The 10,652-nt window shown below is 24.8% G+C and overlaps 7 protein-coding genes and 1 pseudogene across 7 annotated transcripts in view; 7 read left to right on the top strand and 1 right to left on the bottom strand.

The window, feature by feature from the left end:
• The window catches only part of EHI_104950 (epsin-2, putative), a gene marked incomplete at both ends in the record, with an annotated part of 881 nt that extends 148 nt beyond the window's left edge, over positions 1 to 733 (bottom strand). Inside the window, 2 exons of the mRNA XM_001913636.1 lie at positions 1 to 534; positions 591 to 733. The exon at positions 1 to 534 is cut by the window's left edge and continues 148 nt beyond it. Of these exons, the coding sequence (XP_001913671.1) occupies positions 1 to 534; positions 591 to 733 (677 nt within the window). The remainder of the gene's footprint in view (positions 535 to 590) is intronic.
• An 817-nt stretch (positions 734 to 1,550) lies between these two features.
• On the top strand, positions 1,551 to 2,555 carry EHI_104940 (serine/threonine- protein kinase Eg2-like, putative; the record flags this gene model as incomplete). Its single annotated transcript, XM_648861.1, has 2 exons — positions 1,551 to 1,807; positions 1,853 to 2,555. 2 exons carry the CDS (start codon positions 1,551 to 1,553, stop codon positions 2,553 to 2,555), a joined length of 960 nt encoding a protein of 319 aa, XP_653953.1.
• A 56-nt stretch (positions 2,556 to 2,611) lies between these two features.
• On the top strand, positions 2,612 to 3,445 carry EHI_104930 (endonuclease V, putative; the record flags this gene model as incomplete). Its single annotated transcript, XM_648860.1, has 3 exons — positions 2,612 to 2,710; positions 2,778 to 3,095; positions 3,143 to 3,445. 3 exons carry the CDS (start codon positions 2,612 to 2,614, stop codon positions 3,443 to 3,445), a joined length of 720 nt encoding a protein of 239 aa, XP_653952.1.
• A 633-nt stretch (positions 3,446 to 4,078) lies between these two features.
• EHI_104920 (uncharacterized protein) lies at positions 4,079 to 4,465 on the top strand (the record flags this gene model as incomplete). The annotated part of the gene is made up of 1 exon (XM_001913635.1): positions 4,079 to 4,465. The coding sequence occupies one exon, from the start codon at positions 4,079 to 4,081 to the stop codon at positions 4,463 to 4,465; it is 387 nt and encodes a 128-aa protein (XP_001913670.1).
• Positions 4,466 to 5,352: 887 nt separating this feature from the next.
• On the top strand, positions 5,353 to 5,997 carry EHI_104910 (uncharacterized protein; the record flags this gene model as incomplete). Its single annotated transcript, XM_001913634.1, has 1 exon — positions 5,353 to 5,997. The coding sequence occupies one exon, from the start codon at positions 5,353 to 5,355 to the stop codon at positions 5,995 to 5,997; it is 645 nt and encodes a 214-aa protein (XP_001913669.1).
• Positions 5,998 to 6,085: 88 nt separating this feature from the next.
• EHI_104900 (uncharacterized protein) lies at positions 6,086 to 6,805 on the top strand (the record flags this gene model as incomplete). The annotated part of the gene is made up of 1 exon (XM_001913633.1): positions 6,086 to 6,805. One exon carries the CDS (start codon positions 6,086 to 6,088, stop codon positions 6,803 to 6,805), a length of 720 nt encoding a protein of 239 aa, XP_001913668.1.
• A 43-nt stretch (positions 6,806 to 6,848) lies between these two features.
• EHI_104890 (uncharacterized protein) lies at positions 6,849 to 7,562 on the top strand (the record flags this gene model as incomplete). Its single annotated transcript, XM_001913632.1, has 1 exon — positions 6,849 to 7,562. The coding sequence occupies one exon, from the start codon at positions 6,849 to 6,851 to the stop codon at positions 7,560 to 7,562; it is 714 nt and encodes a 237-aa protein (XP_001913667.1).
• Positions 7,563 to 9,646: 2,084 nt separating this feature from the next.
• Positions 9,647 to 10,006, top strand: EHI_104880 (annotated as a pseudogene).
• The last annotated feature ends 646 nt before the right edge of the window (positions 10,007 to 10,652 follow it).

Below are 10,652 nucleotides of genomic sequence, written 5' to 3'. Positions count from 1 at the left end.
TGTTCAACAACATTATCTTTATATGTTCCTGGTCTTCCATAAGTAGGTTGTGGATTATTAGAATAAGTAGTAGAAGTAGGTTGTGGATCATCATGATAACCTCCATATGTAGAAGCAGGTTTATTAAACGAATTAAAATCATCACTACCAAAAGATGTTGTATTACTTGAGTAGTTACCATATGAAGATGAGCTGATTCCTCCATAATTTCCAACTCCTCCATAATCTTTCTTTTGGTTTTTAGCAGTAATTCTTGCTTGTTTAAGATAATCGTTATCAGTTAATAATTCAACAATTTGTTTAGATCGTTCACGAATATTAATTCCAACATCTTTTCCATCTTCATCAATTTTTTGGAAACTTTGTAATGTTTTAACTTCAACAACTCTTCCTAATGCAATATTAACTGCTTCTTCTGAACCATTCTTTAAAATGTTATCAAGGACTAATAATGATTTATAAATTTCTCTCCAATTTTTACCATCTTCACATAATCTTTTATATAAAAAGTCCATAATTTCACGACATTCTTGACTATATTATATTACTATATTACACTTTTGTTTAATGTTCTTAATTTAATAACAAACTAATGATATGTATATTGAATAATTTGTTGATATTGTTTAGTAGTTGGTCCCCATTGTTCATTGTTTGTTGCATCTTTTAAAAATACCTGTGCATCAGTTAACCCATAAACTGTTTTCTTAATTGAAGTAAGCCAACTTGACATTTTGATTTTACTTGAATTGAATTTTTTAGTTCTTCTTTTTTTGAGATATTTTAATCTTCTTCATTTTCTTTTTCCTTCGTTTTTCATTTCTTTTTATGTTTTTCATTTTTTATGTTTTTGTAACAAATATTTTGAAATTTGTTTTCCATTTCTTTCATTACTATTTTTTCCTATATAACTCAATTATTATACCTAAATTATATTTTACATATTTATAATGAAAATTATAGTAATCATTAAATAACAACTAAAAGTCAAAAACAAAAACTTGAAGTTCACAAAAAAAAGACTTTAATCACTGAAAATAATCAAATAGATGGTTAGTCCTTGGGTTGCAGCAGCAGCTGGAACAGGTATTTATATTGTTTGTACACTCATTACATGCTCAATGGTGTTTATATGTAGAATGAAAGATAAGCCGTTTGTTTCTTTTGTTTATTCATTAGACTATACATTTGTATTCATTTAATCTAGACTAGGAATTACTGCATGTGTTGTTGCTGGTATTTGTACATGGATTCTATGGTTTATGACATACATTAGTCAAATAAATCCATATGGACCACCTGAAGTAAAACCAATTGATTAATTAATAAAACAATTTTACTAATGGAAATTTTTGTTATTAATATGTCATTGTATAATACTCTTAGATAATTTTAGAAATAAAAACTGATGAAGCGTTAAGAAGAAATTAAAACTAAGAGATGGTTCTGTATATTCTATAATGAAACTATTTTAACAAAAGATTTTACTCTTGTTTTATTTGCAATAATACGTTGATTCTAAAACAAAAAATTGATAAAAATTCAAAGATATGAATCTAGGAAATGTATATATAATGTTTTCTATAACAAACAAGGCTCACAGGAGGAAGAGTTATTGCATAAATAAAAACATAACACATAAGAAGTCAGTTGATTCTCTTAAATCAAAAAATGAATTAACTAAACCAATTAAAGAAGAAAAAGAATCAAATGAAAAGAAAAAATTTTCAATAACTGATTTTGATATTGGAAAACCTCTTGGTCATGGTACATTTGGTAATGTTTATCTTGCAAAACTTAAAGGAGCGTTTGGTGTTATTTTTGTTTTTAAATATAATTATTAACAACACAGTAATTATGTTTGTGCATTAAAAATTATATTTAAAACAAAATTACAAGAGTCTAGGATAGGTATTCAAATACAAAGAGAGGTAGACATTCAATCTCAACTTAACCATCCTAATATTCTCAAATTATTCGGATTTTTTGAAGATATCAAAAGGTGGTTCCTTGTTCTTGAATATTGTAAGAATGGTGAATTGTCTAGGTTATTACAACAAGCTGGTCGTTTTGATGAAAGAACGGCTGCTCGATATGTGAAACCAATTGCAGAAGCTATTGCTTACTGTCATTCAATAAATTGTATTCATCGTGATTTAAAACCAGAAAATATCATGATAGATCATAATAACCAAGTCAAATTAGCTGACTTTGGATTGTCTGTTCAAACCAAGACAAAAAGAAAAACTTATTGTGGTACTTTGGAGTATTTGTCTCCTGAGCTTGTTGAAGGAAAAAGTTACGAATATTCTATTGATGATTGGGCTATTGGTGTTTTGACTTTTGAATTATGTACTGGAAGTGTTCCATTCTATTCGTCTAACAAGGAATATACTGTTAAAAAAATATGTCATTCAGATTATAATTTTCCTATTTACTTGTCAGAAGATTGCAAAGACTTTATCCGCAGTTTTCTTGTTATTGACCCTAACAAACGATTAAAAGCTGTAGACTGTCTGAATCATCCATGGATAATCAAAAACACAACAAATTGACTTTTATTTTCTCGTTATTTTATTTTTTGTGTATTTAAACTTAAAAACAATAATTAATGGAAAAACAATGGGAAAATTATCAAATTTTACATTCTAAAGATGTAATACTTGAAGACTCACATGATTGGACATTAAATACATTATTACGTGTTGGTGTTTGTTTATTTTGTTTGTTTATAAGTAGAACATTATTAATTGATATGATAAATTATTAATAATTAGGGATTGGATATTTCATTTTCAACAAATCACCCAAATCTTGCAATTGGTTGTTTAGTTGTTTGTGAATATCCTTCTGGAAAAGAGTTATTGACATTAACATGTCGTAAAATAATTACAATTCCTTATATTTCAGGATTTCTTGGATTTAGAGAAGTAGAAGTTTATCATGAACTACTCAACGATTGTAAAGAAAAGTACCCTGAGTTATATCCACAAGTTGTGCTTGTTGATGGAAATGGATATTATCATCCCCGAAGATTTGGTTCTGAAACTCATGTTGGAGTTTATTGTGATATACCATCAATTGGTGTTGCAAAGGTTTGTGTTTTTTGTGTTTTATCCACAGAATAGTTGTAAGAATGTAGACTGTATTATGTGTTGATGGGATAGGAAAGAAGGAGATTAATATAATTACTTCACAAATCAAACCAGGTGAATCAACTACAGTTAGTACTTCAAATGGAGAAGTGTTATGTGAGGTTATAAGAAGTAGAGGTGGTAGTATAAATCCAATCATTGTTAGTTGTGGGAATAAAGTTTCACTTTCAACAGCAGTAATTATCTGTAAAGAATGTTGTTTACATAAAATCCCAGAGCCTATTCGACTAGCTGATTTAATTTCAAGAAAGTTGTTAAGAGATGAAGGATTACTCTCACACATGAATTAGAGATAAGCAAAACAAAACGAAGATTAAAATTATTACATATAAATGAAAAGTCAACAATATATTTCTTTTCAAAAAAAGGAATTAACAAATTAAACTTCAATCAATCATTTACAATGATTAAAAAAAGATACAACTTGAAGAGATTTATCTGTCAAATATTGTATTATATTTTAATAACATAAAAACAGGTGAATTGTTTACATTAATAAATAAAAAATGTAAAGACTCACTTCAAATGTTACATATCAATCCATCATATTCTGTTGAGAAAGTTAATGAATATTTTCATATTAAAGAATGTAATTTTCAACTCCAAAAATCGTTTATAAAAGAAATGAAATTATTCCCTCATCTTGAAACAGTGTGATTTACAGAACAAACTATTCAATTTCTTCATTTAATTCCTTCACAAATTAAATTGATTCGACTTCTGTTATTAATCTAAAATCTACAATATTAAGAAATGATTATTAGAAAGTAAGAATTGCTTCATTAACATTAAAAAATCCTAAATACTCTTTTGATCTTTCAGAATTTACTTCTTTAACAAGTCTATCACTTAATATTAAGAAACACATAAGAGTTAATGATTTTATTAGAAATAAATATCATCGTTTTGAAAGAGTCTATGTTATGATGGAAGGATTTGTTGATATCAACTTTATTAATCACATTGATCAATTCAATATTAGAAAAGTAATTATTGAATTTGATAAACAAGAAATATTAGAGTCAGTCATTAAAAATAAGAAACTCCTTAAAAGAATTACATTTTGTTACAAAGAATGTTATTGTACTATTTCTAATGATGGTATTATTCACAATAAACGATTAGTTGATGGATTTGAAATAACAGAAAAAGGATTTAATAATGATACAATACTTCAGTATTATCCTGAACATATAAAAATAAATGGATTTATCAACAAGAAAATTGAAATGGATTTTAGTTCATTCACATTCATAAATCAATCAAATCAACAACATCTTCAATTTGTTTCAATCCACCAACTCCTTTAACACATTTAGATTCAAAATATTTCTATGAAATATCTTCTCTTAAAGAATTACATCTTCAATGAAAATATATTCAACATTTATCTCTTCCTAATAATTTAACAGCTTTAACAATTACTGATTTTATTCAAATTTCTCATTGTTCTCAATTAATTCGACTTTCTTTGTGTTTAAACAAATCATTTCCAATTATGTTATATCGAATGTTAACATATTTGTCATTGTCATGTAATACTTGTGGTAGTCTTTGTTTATTAACACAATTAAAAGTGTTGTACTTAAACAAAGCATTAAAAGTGTTGATGTTGAATCATTTTATCCTACTTCATTAGAATTTTTACAATGTTATTCTAATTCTTTACCAATGAAATTATTAATTACACAATTAGTATTAAATGATTCTTTAAACAACATAATATCCAATATTATTCACATCTTTGTAGTTTAAAAACATTGGGATTAATTTCATATTCACCTTTACTTCCTTCTTCTTTGACTTCTTTAACTGTATCATGTTTTGGTTTATCACAAAGTCATATATCATTTAGTGAAATAAATTGTATTAATGTTAAGCAACTTCACATTGAAAATTGTAATACTCATAATGTAGAATTACTATCTTGTCTTGATTCACTTTATCTTCATTATTTTGAGTTTGAAATAACAATCCAAGTATATTCTATACTTTGATTCTTAATGAAAGTAAAATTAATGAAGAAATGATTCAAAAAGATTTTATAAAGAATTTCTATTGCAAAAGATCAAAAGAAAGTGAGTTTATTAACATTGAATTGTATTTATCACTTCCTCAAGTAAAATTTTGTTATTGTCAGAAATAAAAAATTTGTTATTTTTACGTTAGTTTTAAAACTAATAAAAATAATTAATTGATGAATAAAGAAGTTTCAATATTCTTTTATGGCGATTCAAATCTTTATGGAATTGAAGCTGTGACTTATAAACGTTATTCTTCCAAAGACCGATTTTCTAACATTGTCATTGAACAATTAAAAAAAGAATTTACAAAAGTCAATTGTATTGTTGATGGAAAACCTGCTCGTTCATTGAAATATGAAAACATCCCATTTGGCATTACTAATGGATTAAAAGACTATGATCAATTCTTATTAAAGATTACCTCCAATCCATTTTCAACAAACAAAGTATTAATCCTTGCATTATGTATTAATGACATTCTTTCAAAAGCAACTTCACAACAAGTTATTGATGCATTACAACAATACATCGAAAAAGTACAAAAACAAACAAAAATAATTATTTTAATTCCACCACCACTTCAATATTGTACATTTGATAGTTGGAAATCCACAGTAAATCCAGTGATTGCAGAATCATTGAATTTTATTCATCAATTAAAAGTTGTTGTTGAAATATGGAAAAAGCAAGAAATAATAGATGGATTTGTTGATTTAGATGGAATGAGTGTTGGAGCAGATGGTGTTCATTTCACATCTGATTCACATCACAAAATTGCAGAAAAGTTACTTTCAATTCTTCATGATGTTTTAAATTGAATTATTTTTCGCAGATTTATAAAGTCAAACAGGAATAAGACACAATATAAAAGAACTTAGACTAATTGAAGAAGAAGTAAGACTTTTTATGACAATAAATTCGATAGTTATTTATGCTGATGAAGGGACTATTGATGTTTGTGTTTATTACTCAATAAAAATGCTTCATTCTCAATACCAAGAAGCTCAGATAAGAAAAATATATTCTAATGAGTTAATTGAAGGTAAATGGATTTATGAAACTGATTTGTTTGTTATGCCAGGTGGTGCTGATCGTCCATTTCACAAAAAACTCAATGGCAAAGGAGTTGAAGTATTAAAAGAATTTATTAATGATGGTGGAAAGTATCTTGGAATTTGTGCAGGAGCATATTTTGCATCATCATTTATTGAATTTAATAAAGATGTTGCAAATGAATTAACACTATGTGAAGAAAGAACATTAAAACTCTTCAATGGGATTGCTCATGGACCAATGTATCAAGGATTTGAAGAATATTCTGAACGAGGAGCTGTCATAATTCCTATTTATTATCAAAACAATGAAAAAGTCGAACTTTATTATAATGGAGGATGTTCATTTGTTGACAATTTAAATCAATACAAAGAGAGTCATTTTCTTGCAAAATATCCAAATGGAATGAATGCATTATTCTTTGACATTATTGGTAAAGGAAAAGTTATTCTTTCTGGTCCTCATTTTGAATTAGACATAGAATGGTGTGGTAAAATGCTTAAAGAAAGTCAGAAAAGTGAATTTGAAATAAAGAGAAAACTCTTTTTGAAATATATTTTTTCATATTTTTAATTCCATCATTGTTTAATCATCTTCAGTTTTATTATTTCATTTGATGATCACTACTATCAGAGTGTATAATGACATTGGAACATCTGCTCTTTGTGTTTATAACACAATTCATTTATTTCATCATTTTTTCCCTTGTGCTAATGTTTTTGTAATTTCTTCTTCAGAAATTAAGACGAGTCAATGGGTTGAAAATACTGATTTGTTAGTCATTCCTGGAGGTGAGGATTTGCCATATCTTGACAAGCTTCAGATGGATGGAATTGAATTGATTAAGTCGTTTGTTCTCAATGGCGGAAAGTTCTTAGGGATATGTGCTGGAGCATATTTTTCGTCATCATACATTAAGTTCAATGCAAATTCACAATTACCCATTGAAGGAGAACGTTACTTAAAATTTTATGAAGGAAATGCAATTGGTCCAGTGTATGATGGATATCAACCAAATAGTGAGTCAGGTGCACATATAGTAAAGATAAAGTACAATAATACATATGCGTATATTTATTATAATGGAGGTTGTTATTTTGATGATAATAATAGTAAAGTAGAAGGTACTTATTTTGCGTTGTATGAAGATGGCAAACCATGTGGATATACTAGAAGATATGGAAAAGGCAAAATTCTCATCACGGGATTTCATTTTGAGTTTGATGAACAATGTTGTTCTCATTTGTTAAGTCAATTAAGGTATGACGATTTTGAATTAAGAAGAGAAAGTCTTATTAGATACATTTTATCATTGTTGATTGATTGTTAACAAAGGGATATTGGTTGTTTTGTACAGAAGAGAATAGACAACAAGATGAAGAGAGTCATTTGAGGTTAAAGTAAGATATGTTCAATAACATAATTAAGAAATGTACTAAGAAAACGAATAAAATCAAAATGGAATTTAATAACACATAGAATATGAGTTAATAAAATAATAAAGACAAAATAAATCAATGGAGAATAACGAGGAGATTTAAAGAAAAAACAAACCAGTGTTATGATGTACAAATAATCATAACATAATACAAACATACTTTATTTGCTTAAATAGAAAGTATTGTTTTTTGATTTGTCATTTTTTCTTTTAACAAATTTGTTTTTTATTTTTGTTATTATAAAAATAAGTCAATTAAAAATAGAATAATTGATAATTTCATTTTTATATAATATCAATTCCTTATAAATATCATGTTATAATTAATTGTTAAATTGTTAGAATAATAAAGAGATATTACATTGAATTTATTAATTCAAATTCAGATTAGTGTTTGATTATTTTTATTTTGTCAGTTTGAAGATAAACATGATATTCCTTCAATGAATGAAAAATCCTAAATTAATCAAAATTATATGTGTTATGAATATTATAATAATAAATAGTAGTTATAAGACATATGAATAGATAAAATAAATATAGAATAACGAATATAAAGACAAGAGAAATATAAAAGAATAAGAAAATGGAGAATATAAAAGACAATAAAGAAATAATTATGAAGATAAAATGAAAGAAAATTCACAATTGAAAATGAAATTACAAAGATATAATAAAATTCACAACAATTATATTTAAACAATAAATAAATATGGAATAAATTAATGCCAATAAGAATTATTCATTTAATTCAATACATTAATTACAATATATCAAATACAAAAAGAAGAAATAATAAAGAATAGAAAATGACAAAATGAAATACATGAATTGCAGAATAAAATAACAATTCAATATAATATTTGAAAAAGAAAAAATAAAATAGAAAAGATGATAAATGAATAAACAGAAGAAATGATAGAAAATAACAATAATGTAAGAATAAAGAAGAATAACAATAACAAATAACGAATTTCAATAATTTATATAAATGAATAAAATAAAGAATAACATCAAAATAAAGAAAGAATAAAAAAAGAATAATGAAATATATAAATAATATACAATAATACATGAAATTTCATTTATTACATTTTATAAACTAATATGTATAAAATGATAATAATGAAATGAAATAAATTTAATTCAATTAAATTACAACACAATAATATTACCAAATACGAAATGAGAGAAACAAGAAATAAATAATAAAATATAGAATAAATAGAAATAAATTAGATGAAATAATATGTTTAGAAACAAACAAAACATAAAATAAAAATAATAATAAAGAATATAAAAAACAAAATGTAAAGTTGTAATAAATAAGAGAAATGTCATTATTTCATGAATAACAAATAGAAAATGAATAAAAGAAGAAATATACAGATATATTCAAATATAATGTAATATTCAATTCAATTAATACAGATTTAAAAACAAATAAATAGAATTAAAATAAATAAAGAGAAGTAATAAAAACAATATTTAATTTACAATCAAATAAGTGTGAATTGAATAATGAATTAAATTAATTGAATATATTGTATTTTTTTACTTAAATATTTTTATTCATTTTATTTAATTTTTAAATTTATTGAATTATAACTTTATTTATTTTTATCTTTTTATATTATTTTTCTATGGTACAATTTGACAATAGTGTGATAAATTATATTAATCATTAAGGATAAATTGTGTGGAATCGTTTTATATAACATTTATTTCGTATTTTTATTTATAAAACATTATATTTTTATAAAACATTATTGTTTCAAATTTCATTTAATTTAATACTTTGTATCTAATAATTGTTGGTGTCATATCTCTTAATCTCATCTCCAAAAATCAACTCTAATCTTTTAAAGTTCACCTCTGGTATTTAATTAAAATTCTTTTTTAAACAATCTCTAAAAATTTATTTTTCATTAAATAATATTTATGGAAGAAACATTATTTATTAAGAAATTACATAAAGATGCAATATTCCTACAAGAGGAACTGAACAATCCTTAGATTTTGAATTATATTGCATTGACGATATTATTCATCCACATGATAGATGTTCAATTTTTACAGGAATTGATGTACAAATTCCACACCAACATTATGGAAGAGTTACACTTCATTCCTCATTAATGTTTATGTATGGAATTTGTATTGGAGCAGATGTTATTGACGAAGGTTATAGAGGAGAAATAAAAGTAATATTAGTTAACCACATTAATGATATATTTAGAGCTAAAAGGGGGGATAGAATTGTTCAGCTTATTGTTGAAAAAAAAACATATTGTGAAATCAAAGAAGTGAAAAAATTAACTGATATAATGAGATGAGAGAAAGGATTTTGATCAACAAGTAAATAATAAGTTTTAATTAATTTTAACATAATTTAATGAAAGAAAGATGAAATAAATTCAATTAGAAATGCTTTTAATAAATATTTAATAATAAAATGAAAGTTTCAAATAAAATAATCAATTAATTTTTATTATCCCATGGTGCTAATGTATTTATTATCCATACAATTTTCCAATATGCATGTTTTATTAATCTTTTCTGATGTTCTTCATGAATTGATGGGATTAAATTTCCAATTTGTTTTTGTAATTTGATTGCTTCTTCTAATGATGGTTGATCTATTTCATAACCAGCAAGTATAATAAGAATATCTTTTAAAGTAGTCATGTTTCAAATGAATAATGAGTTTCAAATGACGTATATATGATGATAAAACAAGAGTTTTTAAATGATGAATATAATACAGAATAGAAAGGATAATAATAAGAATAATACAACATAATATTTAAAGGAAAAGAAAACATGAAATAACAAACAAGAATAACATGAACAATACACAACAAAACATTTTTGAAACACAACCAAATGAAAATAATGAATTACCACAAGTATTAATAAGAGCAACTAATCCAACAATAGAAGAAGCAGCACCCAAGAAAACAAGAAATCAAAAAGATAAGA

The sequence above is a fragment of the Entamoeba histolytica genome, genomic scaffold, assembly GCF_000208925.1.
Source record: "Entamoeba histolytica HM-1:IMSS scf_1104750517881 genomic scaffold, whole genome shotgun sequence".
Taxonomy (NCBI): domain Eukaryota; phylum Evosea; order Mastigamoebida; family Endamoebidae; genus Entamoeba; species Entamoeba histolytica.
Note: the sequence above shows the minus strand (reverse complement) of the source record. Positions and strands in the feature narration are given on the sequence as shown.